Source organism: Clarias gariepinus, chromosome 1, assembly GCF_024256425.1.
Source record: "Clarias gariepinus isolate MV-2021 ecotype Netherlands chromosome 1, CGAR_prim_01v2, whole genome shotgun sequence".
Lineage (NCBI taxonomy): Eukaryota > Metazoa > Chordata > Actinopteri > Siluriformes > Clariidae > Clarias > Clarias gariepinus.
Genome location: NC_071100.1, coordinates 25,971,142 through 25,995,586, shown reverse-complemented (window position 1 = coordinate 25,995,586; position 24,445 = coordinate 25,971,142). Strand labels below are relative to the sequence as shown.

At 37.2% G+C, this 24,445-nt stretch overlaps 1 protein-coding gene across 2 annotated transcripts; it reads right to left on the bottom strand.

Moving 5' to 3' along the window:
- Positions 1-55: 55 nt before the first annotated feature.
- Positions 56-24,190, bottom strand: acadvl (acyl-CoA dehydrogenase very long chain). 2 transcript variants are annotated; one of them, XM_053491895.1, is made up of 20 exons: positions 23,917-24,190; positions 23,759-23,812; positions 22,480-22,557; positions 22,328-22,400; positions 22,145-22,209; positions 21,882-22,016; positions 21,361-21,505; positions 19,133-19,262; positions 17,816-17,941; positions 17,271-17,469; positions 10,972-11,076; positions 10,405-10,491; positions 10,009-10,071; positions 5,128-5,229; positions 4,685-4,782; positions 4,522-4,594; positions 2,122-2,194; positions 1,606-1,678; positions 1,431-1,506; positions 56-1,184 (listed from the first exon to the last, which is right to left on the bottom strand). In XM_053491895.1, the coding sequence occupies exons 1-20, from the start codon at positions 23,989-23,991 to the stop codon at positions 1,047-1,049; spliced, it is 1,968 nt and encodes a 655-aa protein (XP_053347870.1). In that variant the 5' UTR covers positions 23,992-24,190; the 3' UTR covers positions 56-1,046. The 2 variants fall into 2 exon arrangements, with proteins under 2 accessions (XP_053347870.1, XP_053347863.1); XM_053491888.1 differs by having other exon boundaries at positions 23,759-23,828; positions 23,918-24,190.
- Between the last annotated feature and the right edge of the window lie 255 nt (positions 24,191-24,445).

Genomic DNA, 24,445 nt, shown 5'->3' with positions numbered 1-24,445 from the left:
ATTTGAAGCTACTCTTTAATATTAACTAAAATACTCATCATTAAGTGCACTGTAATTCTCTTTAATTTTTCATTTATTTAATAATGTCAAGTTTATTTATTTTTAACCAAGAGACACTGGTACATTGTAAAACATCTTGCAAAAAGCTGTTGACATTTCAAACAAATCTTATTTTACTTTAAGTGTATTTCAGGCACTGATCAATTTTATGCATTTGTGTGTAGTCCTGTTATTTTGTAATAAACATATTGCTTAAGTTCTGCAATTTCTGTTCTAAACAGACAAACAGATGGAGTACAATTAAGGCTTTCACTACTGATTTTACAGATATGTAGATCTTCAGGCATTGTGCACAACAGGAACAGAAAATCCTACATGTAATACAATAGGCAAAATAAAAGGAATTATACTGTTATGCACATTGACAGTTCAGTACCTTAGAGTACAGGATAGAGGATATTTGTGATGAACCAAATACAAAAAACACCCAAATGACTTACAGCTATTTTTTCCAAACAGCTTGACTGCAAGAAGGCTTCAAGGGATAGTCATTATGCAAAAAATACATTAGAAACAAAACTCCCAAAGACAGTCCTAGTTTACATTAAAAATATAAAGCCTTATGTACGGTGAGTATTGTTGATGGGAAAAACAATGGTGAACCAGGCCCAACATAACTATACAATTATACAGCAAGATAACAGTTAAAATCCCTTCAATCCCTTTTTGATTAGTCAATGTCTTATGTTCTGTACACACCAGTTACAGACAAAAACACTTCCAAAACATTTCTTATTCAAAAACATACTTTTCTTGTCTTTGATGATTCAGTTTATTAATTATTAAGTTAACAGACTGGTACTAGTAAGCCTTTTAGTGGTACATGAATTTTCTCATGGAGATGAATAAAGTAATTATCTATCCATCTATCCACGAGGTTGCTCCACTTGCCCAGCTTGGGAGCACTGAGCCTAAAATATAAATTCCTAATTAGATTACGACTGGCTGATGGCAGTAGAAGACAGTTGAGGATGAAAAAATGTTTTTTAAAAGCCTAAGGGATTAGCAGAAACCACTCCGCCATTCTCTACTACAGCTGCAGAAATGGCACGCAGGTTCTTGAAGATCTGCTTGGATGTGCCTGACCTCAAGAACTTGATATCTCTCATGATTCTGTCATGAGCCTAATAAGGAAAAAGACAGAAGAGTTAGCAAAGCCTCTTGCAATTTAATATAGTGATGAGGGAGCTAAAAAATGAACATGAGAAGAAGTTTTGATAAAATGCTAGTTACCCTAGTTGTATTGGGATTTACTTTATTACATACTTGGCTAGCAGTAGAAAAAAAAGAAATCATAAAAAGGAGGGAAAAAAATAAACATCTGAAACAGTACAGGGATTTAATTACAAAGCGGCGTAAACACATCTAACCTCAGTGCACCAGGTTTCACACAGCATCTTCTCATGCTGGGCAGATGAGTGACCCTGACTCAAGGATCTAGAGGCCCTGGGGGAGAGGAGAAGAGCAAACATGTGTCACACACTTTTTCCTACAGCTGTGTGTATGCTAAATAAGAGAAAGAGAGAGGGACATTTTGAGCATTACCTAGACAGCACCACAACCATAGCATATAAGTCAATAGCACAGTCTGCAACTCTATCCAGCACAAACTGCTCATCTGTAAAAAAAAATTATAATAAAAAATAGGGTTCATTGCAAGGAAATCAAATCTATAAGAAAAGGAAGTCTCGAAGACCTGAAAACAAATGGGAAAATACATGCTGACTGTGCAAGCTGAAAAACTATAATCACACATGCATATCTGAGATGTGTGATTCAATACAGAAGGTTTTTTTTTTTAAGCTCGCATTTTTGCCTCTAGACCAGAAAGGAAATCAACATGCACATTACCACAAAATTGCAAGGTTAGTCTTTGTACAAGGATGAAATAATCTACATTCAGCATGTAAAGTACCTGTAAAGACAGACCGTCAGCACTTCCAACAACGTTATTACATTTTCGTTATCTTACTTAAGATGTTCCTCATATATAAACAGCCATTTATATTTGTTTAATAATACAATAAGTGGGCAAAACTCTGGAAACATTTTCTTTCTCACCAATGATTCTTTTGCCATGCCTTAGAAGCAGTTCTTCAATCACCGCCCCGAACTGCTCGATGGCTTTCACTGTCTGAGAAAACAGAGGAGGAAAAAAAGTTACTAGAAATCTATGGAAATTTTCATATTAAGCAGGATTCGTACCATGCCTGATTATGACCTACATCTGCGCATCTATACACTAATACAACAGGTGACAGAAGGCAGGTAGTTAGTTTGCAATTCACCAATAAACCCAAAGGACAGTACACTTGTCTCATCTTACATCAAATTGGAGACATTTGATTATGCTTGTACTTAAATCTTCACAATTAATTGCATGAAAAATCGAAAATCATGATATGGACCAACGCAAAAGGATTTTAATAGCAAACGGCTACAATGCATTACAGGTAATATATATAAAATAAGCAATTTAAGTTTGTTTTATGCTCATATTTATGCAAAATATTTGTTACCCCTATATATATATATATATATATATATATATATATATATTTTTTTTTTTTTTTTTTTTTAATTACAGAAAATTAACTAGTGAAAATCAGACATTGCTTTTAAAACTGGCTGGACAAAAAGATGGCACCCCAAGAAAGATTATTTGAATCTTTGAATTGAATCTTTAAATCTTTAAAAAGATTGAAAATAATTTGACCATAGCAACATGTTAAACTCAAGTGTGTTCTGTAATTAGCATCACAGGAGTCTTCAAACTTGTAATCAGTCAGTCTGCCTATTTAAAGTGTGAATAGTCGTCACTGGGCTGTTTGGTAGAATAGTGTACCACATTGTACATGAACAACAGAAAGCTAAGAAGAGAGTTGTCTCAGGAGATTAGAAAGAAAATTATAGACAAACATGTTCGAGATAAAGGCTATAAGACCATCTCCAAGCAGCTTGATGTTCCTGTGACCACAGCTGCACACATTATTTATAAGTTTAAGGTCCACAGGACTGAAGCCAAAACTGATTACCATTCGTAATCTTCAATTAGTCATCAAAGAGCCCAGAACAACTTCCAAAGTGATTAGAGATAAACTCCAAGGTAAGCAAAAACTCCAAAGTAAGCAAAAACAAGGTCTGTAGCATGGTGGTCTGAAGGCCTTAAGTAGGCCTCTGGGTTGCCTGGAGGACCAAATCATCTGGGAGGAGGCGGAACCAACAAAGAACAGGCAGAGCAGCAACCAGTAGATTTACAGGCACACTGAAGAAAGTGGGACCTGAAACAACAAGGGATGACACACCCTATCCCACCACCAGCAGAGACGTAGAGACAAAGCAAGCATAACCAGACACACAAAACAAATAAATCCAATATCGTAACAAAGGTAAATCAGCATCAGATCGCACCATCCATCCATCACAGTTTGAGGCAAAGTGGACTTAATGGAAGACAAGCGAGGATGCGTCAAATCATTAAAACGTGCGACTAGAATTTGCCAAAATTCATATTTACAAGCCGCAAAGCATCTGGGAGAATGTCCTTCGAACTTGGAACTGGAACTTTTCGGCAAGTCACATCAGCTCTATGTTCACAGAGGCAAATATGATACAAAGTTAAACACGATACTGTACCTAGTGTGAAACATGTAGGAGACTCGGTTATGTTCTGGAGCTGCTTTGCTGCATCTGGTACATTGTGTCTTGAATTCCATGCAGAATACAATGAAAGCTCAAGACTATCAAGGCATTCTGGGGCAAAATGTGCAGCCCACTGTCAGAAAGCTTAATCTCAGTCGTAGGTCATGAGTCCTCCAACAGTATAATGACCCAAAACACAGTTAACACACCCAGGAATGGCTAAGAACAAAACATTAGACTAATCTGAAGCAGGCTTCTATGAGCCATGATCTAAATGCTATTGAACATCTGTGTCAAGAGTTGAAACATGCATTCTGGAGAAGGCACCATTCAAACCGGAGACAGCTGGAGCAAAACCCGAGGACTGGGGCACAATACCTGTTGACAGGTGAAGTCTCATTGAGAGTTACAGAAATCACTTGATTGCAGTAATTGCCTCAAAAGGTTGTGCAACAAAATATTAAGTTAAGGGTACTATGGTACTGCACTTAAAACCTTCTTTTTCAAGTAGACCCGGAACCGGATCAATGAATTAGGTGTACATCATTCAGAGTAATTGAATGAACTGGAATTTGGGGTCAGGTGTACTCGTATCCAGGCACGAGTCGCTCGTGTGAAAGCAACCCATGATGTGAAACGCTGACAACAAATGCCAACCAATGATAAACCAATCAGATTTTTTGTTTGTTTGTTTGTTTTTTAAACGCATGCTGCTTGTCAGATGGCTAAAGGGCAGCTTGATGTGATAAAGTTGTAAGATTATCAGAAAACATATAAAAAGTTTCCTTGAAACTGTAAAGTGTGTCACAGCTGTCTCACCAGATCACCACTGTGAGCCAGTTCTGGATGGATGCTTCCCTGCAGCGTAAGGCCTGTACCCATGCCAGCCTTTCTGCAAGATAAAGACAGAGTGTATTTGTAGGTATTAATTCTCTTCTAATCATTTAAATTTGTAACTTAAAAGACAACAAAAGCACGTCACCTTTTGGCACGTTTGGTGATCTCGCCAGCCAACAAACCAGCATTGCTGAATGGACTTTTCAGAGCTTTTTGCAAATCCTTCAGCTGATTTCCTGCATTCTACAAACAAGGATAACATTTTAAATATTTTTACTGATGTCATGTCCCATCACTTAAAACAATCATGGCTGTGTAATATTTATTACTGTTTAAAACCAGTTTAGCTTTATAGCTTTTGCATTATATGAATGTTAAAGCATTTTGCAAATATAGTTTGCAAATGCATCACATTTTTTTTTAGCTTTACAAATGCCTGGCACTTGTAGGCATTACAGTTGTGCATGAACAGTAGCAACCGTCAACAACCGCTTGTCTGCAACCTCAAATGCAGTTTCTCAGTTTCTACAGGAAATGTTTACCAGGTGCTTGCTCATCTTCCTGTCAGTAAGTCTCTTCCCTAATTACCTGGAAGCCATTGAGTGCCACAAAGAGTCTCAGAATATCATTGGTGCCCTCAAAGATACGGAAGATTCTCAGGTCTCTCATCACCCTCTCAACACCAGAGTCCTGCATCAAGACAACATGATAAAGAGCAAACGCAGGATTAAAACACACCTAAATTGGAGAACATCCACTAAAATTACAAGTCAAAGTGAAATTCCCCATTTCAATTGTTTAAGTGGTTTATATGGTAAAGGTTATATCAAGCATTAACAAAACTCCAACTTCCCCAAAAACAGGTTATAATACTGGTGCACCAGAATGTAGTATTGCATGTATTTCGGTAATATATAAGGAATAAAACCCAATGAGCTGTCATGGGAAAGTTAGTACTTTTCCACAGCAGGAGATCGCAAAGTGTTTTACACCTATTAAACCAACAAACAAAAAATGCATTTTTAACATTTAACTGCAAGAAATGCAGCTAGTCATGTTACCAAGAAACCTCAACTGACACTTATCTGACTCTAATCTGGACATCAGTCTGTCCTGTGAAACGGCACTCATGCACACATCAATATGTCTTTGCTCACACAAAAAAAAAAGGATGTTTTATTATTTTTATATATACACTCAGCAAAAAAAGAAACGTCCTCTGACCTTCAACTGTTTTTACTTCCAGTAAACGTAATGTGTAAATATTTGTATGAACACTAAAAAATTCAACACCATAAGACATAAACTAAAAATGTTTCACAATGTGTCCCTGAATGAAGGGAGGCTTAAAATCAAAAGTACCAGTCAGTATCTGGTGTGGCCACCAGCTGCTTGAAGTACTGCAGTGCATCTCCTCCTTATAAACTGCCTATTGCGGACAGTCTGAGCACTTGGGCAGTTGTTGTGGCCATCCTGTACCTGTCACGCAGGGGTGATATTCGGATGTACCGATCCTGTGCAGGTGTTGTTACACGTGGTCTTCCACCGCGAGGATGATCAGCTGTCCTTCCTGTCTCTCTGTAGCGCTGTCTTAGGCGTCTCACAGTGCGGACATGGCAATTTATTGCCCTAGCCACATCAGCAGTCCTCATGCCTCCCTGCAGCATGCCTAATGCACGTTCATGCAGATGAGGAGGGACCCTGGGCATTTTTCTTTGGGTGTTTTTCACAGTCGGTAGACAAGTCTCTTTAGTGTCCTGCGTTTTTAGAACTGTGACCTTAAATGCCTACTTTCTGTAAACTGTTAAGGTCTTAACGACCATTCCACAGGTGCATGTTAATTAATTGATTATGGTTTATTGAACATGCATGGAAAACATTGTTTAAACCCTTTACAATGAAGATCTGTAAAGTTATTTGGATTTTTACAACATTATTGTTAAAATACACAGTCCTGCAAAAGGGACGTTTTTTTTTTTTTTGCTTAGTGTATATATATATATATTTAGTGACTCGGATTCGATCTGAAAAACATCAGATTTGTGCATTAAGACAGCCCTAAGTAAAATCACTTGCACAAGTGCACACATTATAGTAAAAAAATGGATTTGTAAAATAAAGCGCTTATTTATATATAAAAAAAAAAACAAAAAACAAGAGTTCGGCAAGAGCACAAGCCAAACACGATCTACTCCATTGCCATGCAAGAACCCCCCTAAAAAATGGATTTGAGTCACTTCAAGCTGGTAACTTGAAGATTATATAAAAGAGCTGACATCTGAACCTCCTTCAAGAAATGCTAAATAAACATCTGCTTTGCTTATATATATATATATATATATATATATATATATATATATATATATATATATATATAAAAAACACTTTTAAAGCTGTTTATTATGAGCCAATCAGAAGCAGGGCTAAAGCAGGGCAAAGTGTAAAAACATGCTAGGAGGACGTGCTACCTTGGGTCATGTTCATATCAGCCATCAAAATGGGGTAAAACGAGACCAGTGACTTTGACTTTAGCCTGATTGTTGATGTCAGACAACCTGGTTTGGATATTTAACTCAAGCTCATAACTTCTGATCATAAAACGTAACAATCTGTAGAGTTCACACAGAATAACACAAAGACAAAAAGGCAAGGAGGGCAGTTCTGCAAACAGAAATGCCTTGCTGATAGAAGTTGACAGAGAATAGTCAGACTGCTTAAAGACCAATCCGTAAAGCAAATGTCATCTCAAATTGGTTTCATAAACATGACAAAGATTTCATTGTCCTTCAGTGGTCTTCTAGGAACTGTGTCTGAAACCAGTAGCGCAGCTTAGGAATGTGTTAGAATGGGAGATGTACAGCATGAAAGAGCACATAAAAAAATATGCAAGAATTGTTTAATGCAATCATGTCAACATGGCCCAAAATGTCCTTGTGGAATCCAAATGAGGTTTTGAAAACAAGAACCCCTACCCAGGATTAATATACAGTTGTGGCCAAAAGTTTTGAGAATTACATAAATATTGGAAATTGGAAAAGTTGCTGCTTAAGTTTTTATAATAGCAATTTGCATATACTCCAGAATGTTATGAAGAGTGATCAGATGAATAGCATAGTCCTTCTTTGCCATGAAAATTAACTTAATCCAAAAAAAAAAAAAAAAAACATTCCACTGCATTTTATTGCTGTCATTAAAGGACCTGCTGAGATCATTTCAGTAATCGTCTTGTTAACTCAGGTGGGAATGTTGACTAGCACAAGGCTGGAGATCATATGTTAAAAGGAGGGTGATGCTTGAAATCATTGTTCTTTCATTGTTAACCATGGTGACCTGCAAAGAAATGCGTGCAGCAATCATTGCTTTGCATAAAAATGGCTTCACAGGCAAGGATATTGTGGCTACTAAGATTGCACCTTAGTGCCAGGATTGTCTCCTAAAGAGGATTCAGCTGTGGAATCGGAGTGCCAGCAGTGCAGAGCTTGCTCAGGAATGGCATCTGCACGCACAGTGAGGCGAAGACTTTTGGAAGATGGCCTGGTGTCAAAAAGGGCAGCAAAGAAGCCACTTCTCTCCAAACATCAAGGACAGATTGATCTTCTGCAGAAAGTATTCATAGTCATATTCTCCAATGAAGCCTCTTTCCGATGGTTTGGAAGAAAAGGTGAGCGCTACCATCAGTCCTGCGTCATGCCAACAGTAAAGCATCCTGAGACCATTCTTGTGTGGTGTCGCTTCTCATCCAAGGGAGTGGGCTCACTCACAGTTTTGCGCAAAAAACACAGCCATGAATAAAGAATGGTACCAAAACACCCTCCAACAGCAACCTCTTCTAACAATCCAACAACAGTTTGGTGAAGAACAATGCATTTTCCAGCACGATGGAGCACCGTTGAAATTTTGAGTCGATGGCCTGGAAACTCCCCAGATCTTAATCCCATTGAGAACTTGTGGTCAATCCTCAAGAGGCGGGTGGATAAACAAAAACCTACTAATTCTGACAAACTCCAAGAAGTGATTATGAAAGAATGGGTTGCTATCAGTCAGGATTTGGCCCAGAAGTTGATTGAGAGCATGCCCAGTCGAATTGCAGAGGTCCTGAAAAAGAAGTGCCAACACTGCAAATACTGACTCTTTGCATAAATGTCATGTAATTGTCTATAAAAGCCTTTGAAACGTATGAAGTGCTTGTAATTACTGTATATTTCAATACATCACAGAAACAACTGAAACAAAGATCTAAAAGCAGTTTAGCAGCAAACTTTGTGAAAACTAACATTTGTGTTATTCTTAAAACATTTGGCCACGACTGTAGTGTTCATAATAAACTGTTCAGTGAGCATATAAAAACAAACCTGTGATTTGCCTTGGAGCTTGATACACCATCAGAGCTGCTGGTATTTCCAAATTTGAAATTTCAAAGTAATGTGGTGCAACAATAATCAACAACACCAGGAAATGCAACAGAACCCTAACAATACAGTAAGCAAGTGCACACATTTAGTTTTATTATATGCAAGGCTGAGCAAAGTCTTGATTTACAGTTTATAATAAACTTTAGATTTATTAGACAAATTATCAACAGATTCCCAAACTGGAACATAATTACTGCAAACGACAAACACCATCTTCTTATTATCTCGCTATCAAAGAAACAAGTGAGATGTGGCGAGATAGACAGCCTTGCACAACAACAGAGATAAAGAGGAAGAAGAAATGCCCGGTTTTAGAAATACATTTGCTGAATCATCTAAAGGAGATGCTCACTTCTGCCTCAGCTCTGCACACTTCTACAATTCACATGAGTGAACTTCAAATCACTCCATTTAAGGGTTCTTTCTGCCTGCTTTCTGTGGACACTTATTAGTCAAAAATAATTAGCACAGTGTTAAAAAAAAATCAGTGTGTGCACATGACCCATATTTTGCTAACTACAAGTGAGGTTTCATATGCAATGCTGGAAACAAATTCAGTGGTTAAAGGTTTTCTGAACCCCTACGCTCATATGGAGGGGTTTATAGTTCAGACACCTACAATGTTTTCCATTACCCCCAGACATTTTTCTGTTCCACTTCCATCATGTGGGTGTATTTCAGAGTAAAGCTAGAGTTAGGGTTATTGTGTACTTTATGTAACAATACACTGTGTTTGCTTGCCTTATTATTATTTGAACCTTAACCATTGTTTCAATTATGTAAGATGTCCTATCCCAAACACATATTTACTTATGGCAGTACAAGCTCAACATCTCTTCTTCCAGGTGATTTCCACCAACACTTTTTAAAGGCTGGCTTATTTACATTTGATACACACATGCCACCTGCCAGGTGTACTCACACAAAAACTATAACTCTGGCTTTGTGCCATTAAATACAGTCTGAAGTGACAACAGTTTTTATATTATTTTTAACATCATTAGTGTTGCATACACTGAAATTTTATCTGCAAGTGAAAAAAATATTAAAAGCTTACCTTCATGAAACCCATTCCGCCCATAATCTGAATAGACTCATCAGTCACAGTCCATGCTGCTTCCTGAGAAACCAAAAAAAAGAGCATTTTAAGATTTATCAGACCAAACATCTTTGCAAACATTGCCCCCCAAAAAAAAAAAACACTTAAGATGCTGATATTTATGCAGACAAAGCACATTTCAAAGCCTAGTTAATCTTATAGCAATCTTTAAAGTTACTTAATTTTATTTAAAAAAAATAAAATATTAAGGCTTTTTATTGAAAACATTTCTTGACATTTAATCTGTGAAATATTTACTTTTTTGTCAGCCACAGGCCTATAATAAATACTTGTTTTGGTGTAAACTGGAATGCATGTTATTCTTGGTCATTTTATGATGTGTAAAGAACTCACAGAGGCAAAGATTTTACTGATGGCAGCCTCGATTTGGAAATCTGTTGCTCCACTGTCCATGTTCCCACTCACCATGTAGGCCATTGACTTTGATGAGTACAAAAGAGAAATGCAGAGAGGGAAATAAAGTTAGACATTTTAAAATAAAACAGATGATGTTTTTTTTCCCCAGAAATGAAGGGGAAAGGCCAAAGTAACTAAGCAAGCTATATTTTTACCCTACTTGATCTTAAAATGTGAACTTCCCCTATTATTATGATTTCACATGCAGATATTTATGAAGGTAAAGTACAGTATGAAAACTTTTTGCTGTTTATTTTCTTTTAGTAGTCTGCTATTTGAATAATACATTCATTGTCACCACAGATTGTTGCAAACATTTCCTGCTTAATATTACACCAGGTAGATTATTCTTGGCTCCATCCAAAATTTCAGGAATGTTCTGCTCTGATGGTTTTCATGCATTGAAAACCACATAGTTCAGTCCAAACTAAACTGTGAATACAGACTGAAGCTGCTTTGCTGGCAGACAAATGTTAACGATCAGTACTGATCAGCCTAACTCACCTCTGCGACATACTGCATCATGGCCATTCTGGCAATTTTCTCTTGTATTACTCCATAGTTGTGGATTTTGTTACCGAACTGTGTCCTGTTGGCAGCGTGGTCCACCTGGGAAAGAGAAATTAACAAATGTAAAAGGTGGGTGGAAATAAATATCTAAAAACATATGTAAATATTTTACATATAACATATCATAACAATTAGTTCCGAACAAGTAATCTGGTTGGACGAGAGGCATTCCACGAGTGATGATAACAGACAGTAACACCACTGGGACATTTAACTCTATGTATCACTCCGGATCATAGATGTTATAGCAATAGTTAATACCACTGCCTGCCAGAGAAAAAAAAAACAAAAAACTGGCTACCAAAATCCATATTCAAAATCAGTCACTGAAGCACTTTCAGCGAGAAAACACATCTGATAATGTCGAGTCATCTTAAACAACACTTTGTGTTGTGTTTACAAATGCTTTACCAAGTTTAGGTTTGGTGCTTTAACTGTCAAAGTCTGTGTAACTGTAGAGCCAGTAGATTATAAAGACGAGAGCTTTTTTTTCCTTTGATGAGAGTGGAAACAAGTATTTTTCTTTTGTTGCAATTAAAAGACAAAAGTGTTAAGTAAATCTCCAAACAATACTAAACACTATTTTAAATGAAAATAGTTTATATACTTATTTTAAAGCAGCCAGTGGTTTAATAGAATAATCATTTACATGCAGTCATACAGCACATTATCACTTGCATACAACCAAAATGTTTCCAAAACAACAAGAAGCAAATCTTGGTTTGAAAGTAATGTATCTCAAGTTAAAATACATAGTAATATATAGACCTATACTACATTTGGATGCTTTTTTTAAGTAGTAGTTGAGTAGTAAGTAATGAGCAATTTCATCAGGATATAAGCTCTACAGAGGTAAGGTATCAAGACAAATGGATCAGTGGTTACAGCTGCGTTCAACATCTACATCTAAGCATTTGGCAGACGCCCTTATCCAGAGCGACTTTTTTTTTTTTTTTATCTCATTATACATCTGAGCAATTGAGGGTTAAGGGCCTTGCTCAAGGGCCCAACAGTGGCAACTTGGTGGTTGTGGGGTTTGAACCTGGCAAGGCATCTTTTTCTTCTATTAATAACCATTACAGGTTGCAAGATATTTTTTATTTCGTTTTAGGGCTGTATGTGTGTCACACAATACAGTATTAGTAAGAGATCTTAAGCATAGAAGTCTTTTTCATCTTAAAATATACCATAGTTGGTATAGATGGGGGGCTTAAAAAGTATTTAGAAATTTATATACATGTTTGCATTCGAGTTGGTAAAACATTGCTCTTCCTCTATAAACCTACAGGTGGTGCACATTAGCAGGCAGCACAGCATCACGTGTTTGTTTAGAATTGTAACAAAATCATAAAAAAAAATCTTAATTATATTATATCGGGATATTTATAAAACCCAAGACCTGGGTATTGTGATATCGAATCAGATGGTCCCTGGTGATTCCCACCCCTAATATCGCATACAGTATGTGCCTCTTTGTGTGTCTTTTATGAGAAATTTACTAGGGCTGCAACTAACGATTATTTTGATAATCGATTAATTGGGCGATTATGTTTTCGATTAATCGATTAATCGGATAAGACCTAACCGCTTCTTTAATTTGATATTTTGCTTATAACTATATATTTAAAAAAAAAATCTGGGTATTATTTATGTATAAAAATAAACTTTAAAAAATGCAAAAGCCATATAAAGAGTTTAATAATCTTTAATTTTGACATTTTAAACCTTAAATTAAATGTAGTATATAATATATACAGTATGAATATATATACACACTCAACTAAAATATAAACGCAACACCTTTGTTTCTGCTCCAATTTTTTTTGAGATGGACTTAAAGATCTAAAATTCATTCCAGATACACAATATTACCATTTCTCTCAAACATTGTTAATAGCCACAAATATACTGTTATTTGCATTCGCTGAAAACCACAACAATCACTAAAAGTAATATTCTACTGTTATTCGCACCGTTTAAATTAATTAATCTAAAATAGCATCATTTAACTAATCACTATTGCTCATGCGGTGATTGTGCAATGTGATGCTAGCGAGTAGCACGTGAACAGATCTAGCGCGACTGTCCCGAAGTTAGCAAACAGTTTAAACTTAAAGCACTTCAACTTTTACACGATGAAGATACAGTTTTTACTGACCCTGCTGACGTTTCGCCATCCGTAACACCAACATATTTTCTTTTTACGTGTTCGTGCATGACATGCCATGAAAGCTCGGTCTTGCATATCGTGCAGGTTACCGTCTTTTTAGAGGCGTTTAATGTAAATCACTCCCATACCTTGGAGGACTCGGGGCGCGCGCTTTTTTCTGTAACCTCCATTGCGCGAGCGGCTGTGTATCTGTGTGTATTTGTGCATCTTATGGTCGCGCGCCTCAGTGACATGAGCAGCCCAACTAATCGATAACGGCATTCGTTGACAACGAATTTCATTATCGATAATTATCGATTTTATCGATTAGTTGTTGCAGCCCTAAAATTTACATTTTCTTATTAATATTGTATTATATTTAATGTAGATCATAAAAAAACAACTATCTTGACAACTGTAGCCAACCAGTAGCTTTAATTGTAGTTTTTGTTCAGCTCTTCAAAATAAATAATTAGCAGTTTTTTACTCTGAAGCAAAGAAAGTCATAAGAATTGTTGTTTAGTGATCTGAAACATTCAGTGTATCGTCTCACAAGGAGTGAAACAAAAAGCTATCACATTGGCTGACATGAAAAAAAAAAGTTGACATGTATACAGACATTGTGTGTCTCACAGGCGTGTCTTTGTCAGTGTGGTTAGAGACTGAGTCGGAGTGTGTGCCAAAATGTCAGAACCACAAACTCACGTGCATCTAGCTAAACTGAGAACACTTTACATTTATAGATCATAAATGGTGATATTTGGGTTAACTTACAAATACTAATAGACTGTGTCTTCCACCAGGTAACCAGCTAAAAATGTCAGCCCAAGCTGACATAAGCCCTATATACTGTGTGTCATGGAAAAATAATGTAAAATAATAAATAATTTAAACCTGCCTGCCTGCAAAAAGCCCTATGGCATACAGCCACATAGACACAGAGAGAGATATGCATTTTAGAATATTTCTATTATCTTAATAACTGCAAGTTACTTTGTTACTGTTACTTTTTGCAAGTTACATAATATTTAATTAAAAGGCATTGGGGCAATGTAATTACTGAGCACAGAACGCAGCAAAGATTTACATCAATGTTTTGAAAAGAGGGGCCGGGATATTACTAAAACCTGGGCTGGGAGAGATCTTGTACAATTAAACGCCGAACAGCAAGTCCATGCCTCCTCATTAAGGCTATGTAAAAGTTTGGTCAAAATCCAATAAATGCGTGATGATGGGCGACAATAGATAATGATCCCTGTATATCGACTATGCTTCGCATGCAGGCATTAAATTCCATAATGTTTTTAATTTATCTGATCAGATGTTATTATTAATGAGGAATAATAATAATTCATACATCCCATTGTCAAAATACAGGCTTACCAATTTATTGTTTACACTTACATTTTTTTTTTTTTTACATTTGTTGCTTTACAAATGACATGTAGGTGGACGGATTATTACCTTGCAACAAATTATTGTTTTGTTCATGAAATAAAAATATACAGTTATAGGGAATTTCTCAAGATTGGCTCAGGACAATAACCGACCATAAAATGCCAACATCCAAAATGATGACCATGGACATGTCTCTGGTGGACAAGCTGAATACCTTCCAAGCCCGCGTCGGGGCTGCTGCTAGCAGGACAAACGGCACTACTGATGCCATCACCGCTAGTAGTGTTAATAGCGGCAGACAGATAAAGAATGCCAGCATGGGAAATACATTTATCATCTTGGACCATGACATGAGACCAGTTTTTAGGAAAGCAGCAGGACCAGGCGGCATCTCAGGTTGGGTTCTTGAAATCTGCGCTGACCAGCTAGAACTAGTGCTGATGGAGATATTTAACTTCTCTATGTCCTAATCCCCACATGCGTTTAACAGTACATTATTGTTCCTGTCCCAAAGAAAGCGCATTATGCATTTCTCAATAACTATCGCCCTGTAGCTCAGACCTCAGCGCCATGCCAAGCAGAAGGGTGTGAGATCAGCTGATAGCATCATCCGCATTGAGCTTCCTGACCTGCACTACCTGTCTGCAGCAAGCGGTGCTGGACCAATGCCAGGAACATAGTAAAGACAGTCACCCAATTATTTGACTGTTCTCTCCTTTACAGTCAGGAAAGTACTTCCACACCCTGAAGACTAACACAGAGAGGATGAGAAGAAGCTTCTTCCCGCAGGCTATTTGTGTTCTGATCACAGACGACACCCACTAATCTCGTATTTACACATTGCAAATGAACTAATTTCAACACGACTACCTGATTGTTCATGTTTTGCACATAGACACTATGACAATCATAATAATTAGCAGCATTATAATTGACCATCATTACTGCTGCTGTCACCCATCCTTATGCCATTATTACTGTTGTTCATTAAAACAGTACGTTATTACACATCTCTAAATATTTCTACTTTATATTTTCTTTTGAATTTATCTATTCAATTGACATTTTGTAATTTTTTTCTTTTATTATTATTTGTATTTATGCATTTTATGCTTGCATTAAATTTGCTACACATTTTATCCTTATTTGTATAATTTCCATATTTCAGTATTATTTTAGCTTGAATTTGATTTAAGTAGGCTACCTTATTACCTTATAAATATTTAATTATTCTGGTCACCAGCAATCATGTAAACATTTCACTGCATATCCTCCTGTGTATGGCTGTATATGTAACTAATATATTTAGAATTTCAAGTGTCTTGTGTTAAAAGTGTGGGTGAACCGCTCAGATTTGGCCACGACTTTCTTAAGTTTGGAAATGGCTGCTTTACACAACAAAGAAGAGTCAAAACGGAGCAGAAATGAGAATAGAGGAAAAAAGATGCATGTCTTGCTGGTACTGTAATGCTGTTCTTAATGTTTTACCCACATCATGTGAAGACTGTTTAATTCCGTAAACAAATATTAGTAGGTCTGTGAATTCTTTCTATTTTCTTTTTTTTTTGCTGGTGAGTCTATTTTAGTTCATGTATGTTAAATCATTTAAACTGTACTTTATTTGTGGGGGGGTTTCTCGCCTTTAAAAGTCGTTAACAATTTCTACTAATCTTGCTTATGCCTAAAATTAATCTGTTAATTTGTGATAGCAGTAACTGACTAAGGAACTCCCCCAAAATTTGGAACTCATTAAGGAACAAAAAATTAATACAGGTTACTAATTTCAAGCTGACACATCTTACATACACTCACTGTTTATACATCTGACCGGTACTTCATGCGTGCTGTTTTGTACACAATGCGAGAACAGTCATGGGTGTGTATTTACTTTTGCCAAAACATATTCTAGATTTCCAATTCACTTTTACAGGAATAACTAGATATTCTCGGGGGAAGTTTGGATTTTCCCATTTCCGTGTGAACAAATGAAAAATTAAGTGTTCTTTTCTCCAGGGTTGCTACGAGAAAAATCTTCCAAAACTTATTTAGAAAAGTCTACTTATGTGGAATAGTCCATCCAAGAAATGGCATTTCTTGTTAAATGATTGTAGCAAAATGTTTATATTACTAGGGTCAAATGAGAAGCCTTTTAATATTTAGGGTTACTCTTAATGACACTGAATAAAATTAAACAAAAAACAAAGCACAGAATGTCAACTCACTGTAGGGTGAGTAGCACAAAGTGAAATGTAGGCTGGGGAATTTCCCTATACAGAGGAAGTGAGGGTGCTATGGCTGTCAAGAGAGGATGTGGCAATAAACTCGGTGCCAAATAAACAAGCTATTCTTACTGTTGAAGCGAAATGAAAGCTAATTCAAACACTGTCTAATCAGAATCCATGTGACATATGTTAACTGCAGTATTAATAAATAAAACAGCTGCACGTGTGGGGAGGCGGGGGTCTTTTTCTTTTTGAAAAAGCTCAGATATACAACATTTTAAAGACTGTTTAAGCCTAAAACACAGTGTCAATTGTCAATAACATGACTGACGTTACATAATTTGTAATTTTGTATTGATTAATTAAATTAATATTAATCCAACCTCAAGATGCAGCTAAACCATTCATGGATTAGCTACAAAATGCAAATCATACATCTTCTGCAAACATAAAGAGTAACGCACCGCTTTAGCCATAACACCCTTCATGGTTCCTGCGAGCGCTGCAGCCATGCCAAAGCGCCCGTTGTTGAGAATATTCATGGCCACTTTAAATCCTCCTCCAACTTCACCCAGAACACACTCCGCTGGAACACGGACATTGTCAAAGTACACCTCTGCAGTGTTTGAGGCTTTGATGCCCATCTTCTTCTCGGGAGGGCCACTTAATCAAGACATGGGCACAAAAGGGAGCAGGAGAAGAAACAAGAAAAAAGAAGAGGGTGAGATGATAAAAGCAAATATTAAGAGATTATCAAGAGATTGAAATATCAACATGGCAATTAGGAACGAATAGACAACAGAAAACTACAGACAAAAACATCCTGTACTAAAGCGTGGCTAAGGCAGACTAAGTAAAATACAAAGCCACTGTTAAGGCAAGCCTTACCAGTTTCATGTTTACCCACATCAAGTTGGCCCTCTGCTATCTGACTTAATTGTTAAAGAATTACACAAGAGCATGGACTTACTTTGTCAACACAAGTAACGCAAATTTAAACTAAACTCACTTTGTGACTCCTCCAAAGTTTCTTTCAACAATGAAAGCAGTGATCTTGTCCTTCATTTCTCCAGTTTTCTCATCTTTCACTGGAGTCTTAGCAAACACGGTAAAGATGTCAGCCAGACCTCCATTGCTGTGGCAGGAGACAATTTAATAATTATAATTTAATACAAACAAAACTATACACCTGTAAACGGCAATATGTTTTAACACAGACAATTTTGCATAGTTATAGATAGATGATGAAAAATGTGTTTTTCTTACATTTTTAATGTTAAATTAAAAAAACGCAGTACTAACCTAAAAAAAAAAAAAAACTGAAATATTCCATTTACATAATTCTCTTTGTTATGGCAACTACAACTGAGCTCTGGTGCAACTCTGCTGTGGGTAACCAATAACCCCTTGTCAATAAAAATGAGATCCTGAGTTCTCTTGTCTAGATGGACAGTCCTACAGAAGGACCCGCGGAAAGTCCTACAGTGGCCGAACAGATCATTCCTCAATAAAGGGTACAGTCAAAACGTGATGGTGGCAGAATCATGCTGTGGGGATTTTTTTTCTGTGACTAGGAGACTAGTCAGTATTGAGAGGGGGAAAAAATGGATGGAGAAAAATATACTGTAGAGCGATCCTGAGTAAAAACCTTGTTCAGAGTGCTCAGGATTTCAGGCTGGAGCGACAGTTTACATTTCAACAAGATAACGACCCGAAGAATACTGCCAATAAAAAACATTTCAAACCATCTCTGTGAATGTTCTGGAATGGCACAACCAAAGTCTAGACCCAATAGAGCAACTCTGGAGAGACCTGAAAATGGCTGTGCACTGACTCTCCCCAGCCAACATGGTTGAGTGTCAATAATTCAAAAATTCTACTCCAAAGAATTGAAGACAATTCCAAAAGAAAACTGTGCCAAGCTTGTAGCATCATTCACAAGCACACTTAAAATTGTCATTGCTGCCAAAGGTACCTTAACCAGGTCTTAAATGACTGATCTGAATACTTATGTACTGTAAATCTTTTTTATGAATCTTTTTATGAATTTTTTAAAACACTCCAAATGCCTGTTTTTACTTTCACATTGTGGAGTGCTTTTTATAGAATAAGAACAATTATTTAATTCCATTTTAAGATGGGTTTGAATCATAACAAAACTTGGAAAACTTGAAAGAGTCTGAAGACTTTCCATCGGTACTGTACACTATGTACGGTGTATGACAAGAAGAGATGCCCTCTGGTGGTGGAATATCTGAAATAACACCTACGTCTGCATGTAGTATCTGTTAAAGTAAGGCACCTGCACGGGCACACGTATACATACCTAATCCAAATTTTGCTTCCGTTAAGGGTGTAGTACTTTCCACAGGGTGAGGGCACAGCAACAGACCTAATAGAGGCAGCATCTGAGCCACTAGATGGCTCAGTCAGACAGTATGCAGCAATATGTTCACCTTAAAAAAAAAAAAAAAAAAATGCATCTATATTATAACTGTACATTAAATAAAATAAATAGCAGTAAACAGAAGAAAACCTGGAGGAATAGCCCCCCCCCAAAAATTTTAAAATTAAAAAAAAAAAAAAAATGCACCGGCGATGGCCAATCACCCCGCCATTCCGGTACCAGCTCCAGGAAGGGAATGGGCACACCGGGCAAATGCATTTAAAAGGGACATACTAAAACCGTTATGACATTATTTTAAAAAAGAAGGTAATTTTATGTTTAGATCTCCATAACTATGATATCACTTAATGTGATGTCAATCAATGTGACAGAGGAGATCAAAATCCTTTGGGGGCAATTTGCAATCAATACAAAACTGACTTCCTGTTGAGTTGAGCCCATGCTCATACGTGCAAGTGTGTATAAATTACGGAGCAAAGTCTTGTGTGAGATTTTCTCAGACATCCTAATTGCAGCAAACTCCAATCGGTCTGCTAATTGTCATAAGTTTTTGAGCATGTTAAGACCCCCCAAAAGCCTCAAATGGTGGGGGGGGGGGGATATGATGACACTATGACGACATACTGTAGGGCTTATGTCATTAAGTGTGGGCTTTAAAAAAAAAAAAAAAAAAAAGTAAATACATGGATAAACACAATAAAATGACTATGATAATCTTATAAATTTATCAAGTTGCAGAATGCATTTATGTCAATATTATGTTCTGTTACAAAAGTTGTTAGTTAGCGCCTTCTTCTGGAGATAAAATTGAATGGTCTTGGTTCTAGCGCCATGGAAAATACCAACAAAAATTGAGAATTAAACAAACAGCAGAGTATATTTAAAGGCTACACCATTCCATATTAAAGCTACTGGATTAAACTTAACAGTAAGTATGGCTAAATGACAGATTACACCCTATTTTTTTTTTTATTTTATTAAAAAGACAAATAATAAAATACAAAGTCTGTGTAACCTACACTACCTTTGACTATGACTGAACAGTGAAAATGTCAAGTAAAAATTTCAGAAATTTTGAGGATTTGGTTTGTAATTGACTAACACTGCAATACACTGCATAGATCAAGTGACATACAAACATATAGCCACAAAACATTCTTAATTAACTATATTCAAGCCTGTAATAGCTTACGGTTTCTAGAAAAAACAGTAGTTGACAACACTACAAACTGCCTGGCCAAAAAAAAAAAAAAAAAGGCATTACAAAAGGGGCCTGCATCATGCAAAGAAAACAACTGTCCAACACACAAAATTAAAAACCAGACCATAGTGCTTTTTTAAAGTGCTATAACATTTTCTCTCACAAACACACAATGTGCTAAGAATTTACAGGATTGGGACTAAACTGCTGTGTGTACATAACAAAAGTACCTGTAAGAGAGAGTAATCAGAAAAAAAAGCTTAAATTTGCTAGGGATCATAAAGATTGGACTTTGGGGCAATGGAAAATTATCATATGGGCTGATGAGTTGAGATTTCCCCTGTTTCAGAGTGAAATGCGCGTCAGGGTAAGAAATGAAGCGCACGAAGCGACAACAAGTAACTTCCTGAGAGCTTTGGTTCACACACTTGATTATACACTATGCACGTTGCAAGAGAATTCCAGCAGAGGGCACATCAGAGAATTCTATCAGACAGTTTTGCAAAAAATAAACAAACAGAGACATTTGAGCTTAGTTTCCAATTCAATATTTAAAACAGTACTTACCTCCCACCAACTGTTTTGACACCCTTATTTGTCATCGTGCAGCAGTAAAAACACATCATACAGGTGGGGGAGCCTTTGATGCATTTTTGCTGTGCCTGCGACACTCCCCTTAGAGTTTATACACAGATTGCATCTTGCAGACGTGCACAGGCATATTAATTTCTCAGGACATGAGAAAACTACGCACCCAACAAGCACAGAATACGTAAGGCAGCCATCATGCATGCACGTATGCACAACTAAAAGCAAGTATATTTCCACCCTTATGGCAGAGCACATTGCACAGCCTAATCAAATCTAAAGTTGGTTGAAAGAAATATTAAATATGTGTCGAGTTGTTTTTTTTGACCAGGCAGTGTAACTGCTGTTTCATCCTCACCTGAAGCCAGCTTGGGAAGGTACTTCTCCTTCTGTTGCTTGTTGCCGAAGAGGAGAATACCTTTAAAACCGATAGACTGGTGCGCACCAAGAGTAATGCCCACACCCAAGTCATGCATGCCCACAATCTCCACCAGCCTGGCATACTGAAATCACAGACACAGGAATTTCTCTCAGCCTATCTTTCTTGTTTTTTTGCTGTTTTGGCTCAGTAGACTAGTCACAATGATTCTCTGATTCCAATTCATAAATGTAAAATAGTTTAATACTTTTTCCTTTATTTGTTTAAACTTGCACACAGTCACAGTAAAAAGGCAGTAAAAGCAATGCTCTCATGTAAATATTTATGACTGCATCGTCTTTAAATTGGATAAATATGTATAATAACAATATATTTAATATTTATTTTTATATAGAAATAATTAAAATCTTTAACATTATATCTAACACTCATTCTTTCTGGCTGGTCTCTTTCTGGTAACACTACTTATTTGTCAACGTCCTTGACTGGCTTCTTCTCACCTGTGTGTTATTGAGGCCGACGCCACCCAGTTCAGCAGGTACCTGCAAGCCAAAAGCTCCCATCTCCTTTAACCCCTCCATGGTTTTGTCCTCTACCTTCTCTAGTTGATCATTCTTAGCTGGGTCATTCACCTCCTACAGCATTTGTAACATATGCAAAGATAAATACTAACATGCAAAATGTAAAGTACAGTGGATAAAAAAAAATCATCAAAAAATATTATAAACTCTCATTGATTTGTTAAACATGAAACAGAACTCACATCAAAGAACTTTGAACAAGGTCCGACCAACTCCCTTAGAAACTCAGACTGCTCCTCATTTAGCACTGAAACATATGAATAGAATGAATAACTACTATCACTATAATAATGCTAAAAAACGACAGTGACAATACTAGTGCATGAACTTCATGAAAACATCGCAAGAACAGCAATTTAGTTTACCTGTGGGAAAGGGGAACACCTGTGAAGTACTGATCTGCCCTTTAAACATGTTCACTGCAAAGGATTTTGACTCCTTAACAAGAGAAAAAGAAATGTTATTTTTTTAAAAGCATGAACATTCTAAAAATCAGTGTGGAGGAACAGACACGTACCATAGCGACAGCCTTCTTGTCCACTCTTTCAGCCTTGGTGCCAACATCACTGCTGGCTGCTGACTTCTCCAATACTGCCTATGAATTGAAAGACAGAAATTAGCATAAAAACAGAGGAAGAAATAGATAGGAAACATAAAAGCATTAGGCACATCATTTGAATCCCAAGCATGCTACGCTCTTCTAAGACGAGGAGCCAAGGGAGCAAAACTGTCTGTGTCCTTGTCAATCCCTGCCAGTGAGCTCATGCATGTGTATGTGTGTGGGAGAGAGAGAGAGAAAGCGAGAGAGAGTGATAAGACAGTGACATCGTCTCATCAGTGAGGTGTTTCTAAAGTGTCCCAGATCTGCTTCAATAAAGATGTGTCCAGTCTATTTTTGACGAAGGCTGCTTTTGTTATTAAGAGCTTCTGAAAACCGTTCAACCTACCAATCAGGAAGCACTTTCATGAATATTTCCTTTCAGACCCAAACTCAAGTCAAGGCATTCTGCGCCTGAAACAATCCAGGTGAAGGAAATGAAGCTAATCTACGGCTTAACTCTACACCCGGGTCAAATCGGGCGTTATGCTGCACGTGACACAGCAGGTGAAAAAATGTGTTTGGCCGGCCTCACGTCTTAGACGAAGCACGCTCACCTTTCCATTTTGGTAGGTGTAGTATGATCAGGAGATCTATCTACGGTAGTTGGCAGGAAAGTGCAGGTGAAGAGAAGAGTGTGCGGTGCTGAAAGTCCATCTTCCTTTATACATTTACATTGTGAATGTTGGCTCAGATGATGGCTCTTAGTGGCAAAGTCATGCAGGTTTACAAATCCCATGACTTCACACACGGTCTAAATACAGACCAGTCCTGCATACAACGTGACACTCACAGGCTGCCCAGTGAACCAGAGAGCACTGGCAAGGACACCAAGCACTTTCCACTTCCCCCCTCTCTCTCTCTCTCTTTCTTCTAATGTGCGTTTCCTTGTCTCCCACCCACTTTGAGAGCGTATCTTTATTATATGACATTCTGAATTGTTTCCATGTCATTCAAAGCACCTGGTGTGTACTGTGTACAGTGGTGATAGAAACTGGAGGTGAACTTTGCCCCAGATTCCTCGCGCCTCCAAGTGGCGGTTGCAGGACAGACACACACATACACTCATGCCAAGAGGACACGTTACAACAACACATGCTTTTCCCTTCATGAGGTGTATATTATTAATATAAATTTGTCTTTTAAAAGAGCATGTGGAATTTAAACTTTAAGTTAATAACAATCTGATCCTCCTTACCTCGGTGCTCTGGCTAACATAACGACGCAGACCTTGCACAGCTACGACAGCTCCTGCTTGGCGCGGTGTCCTGATAAACAGAACAACAGAACATGCTAGCTATCTTAAACAACAACATATAAATACATTTAATGAGTATAATCCCAGTAATGGACTCACCCAGACACGGACTGGGGCAGTCGGAGCACAGCGTTACACAGCGCCGCATTCTGAGTCACCTTACGCACCAGCATGATTAGCCTTTAGCTTTTAGCTTGGAAAATAACTGTTTATTTACCTTGTTTGGAACCGGAAATGTCTCTCAAGGCACTCACGTTAAACTGCTGCAGATGTCCGAAGACAGCAAGCTCACAAATGACAACTTGAACGAACTTGGAAAGGCTGGCGGTTGTTCAGTAAATTCTTCCTATTATTCTGTCATACGTGTGTGACTTACTGCGCATGCGCATACAAACGCCATGCCCATCAATTCGTGCTACCGCTAAACTACCGCTACCACTATTCAACTTTTAAAAAATAGCTTGCATTCTTGCGTTTTATTTTACATATTTTTATTTTATTTATTTTTTTATCTATCTGGTGGATTAATATGAACAGTAACGCGGACGACTTGTTAACGGATTCTGCTTCCTTATATATATATATATATATATATATATATATATATATATATATATATATAATTTA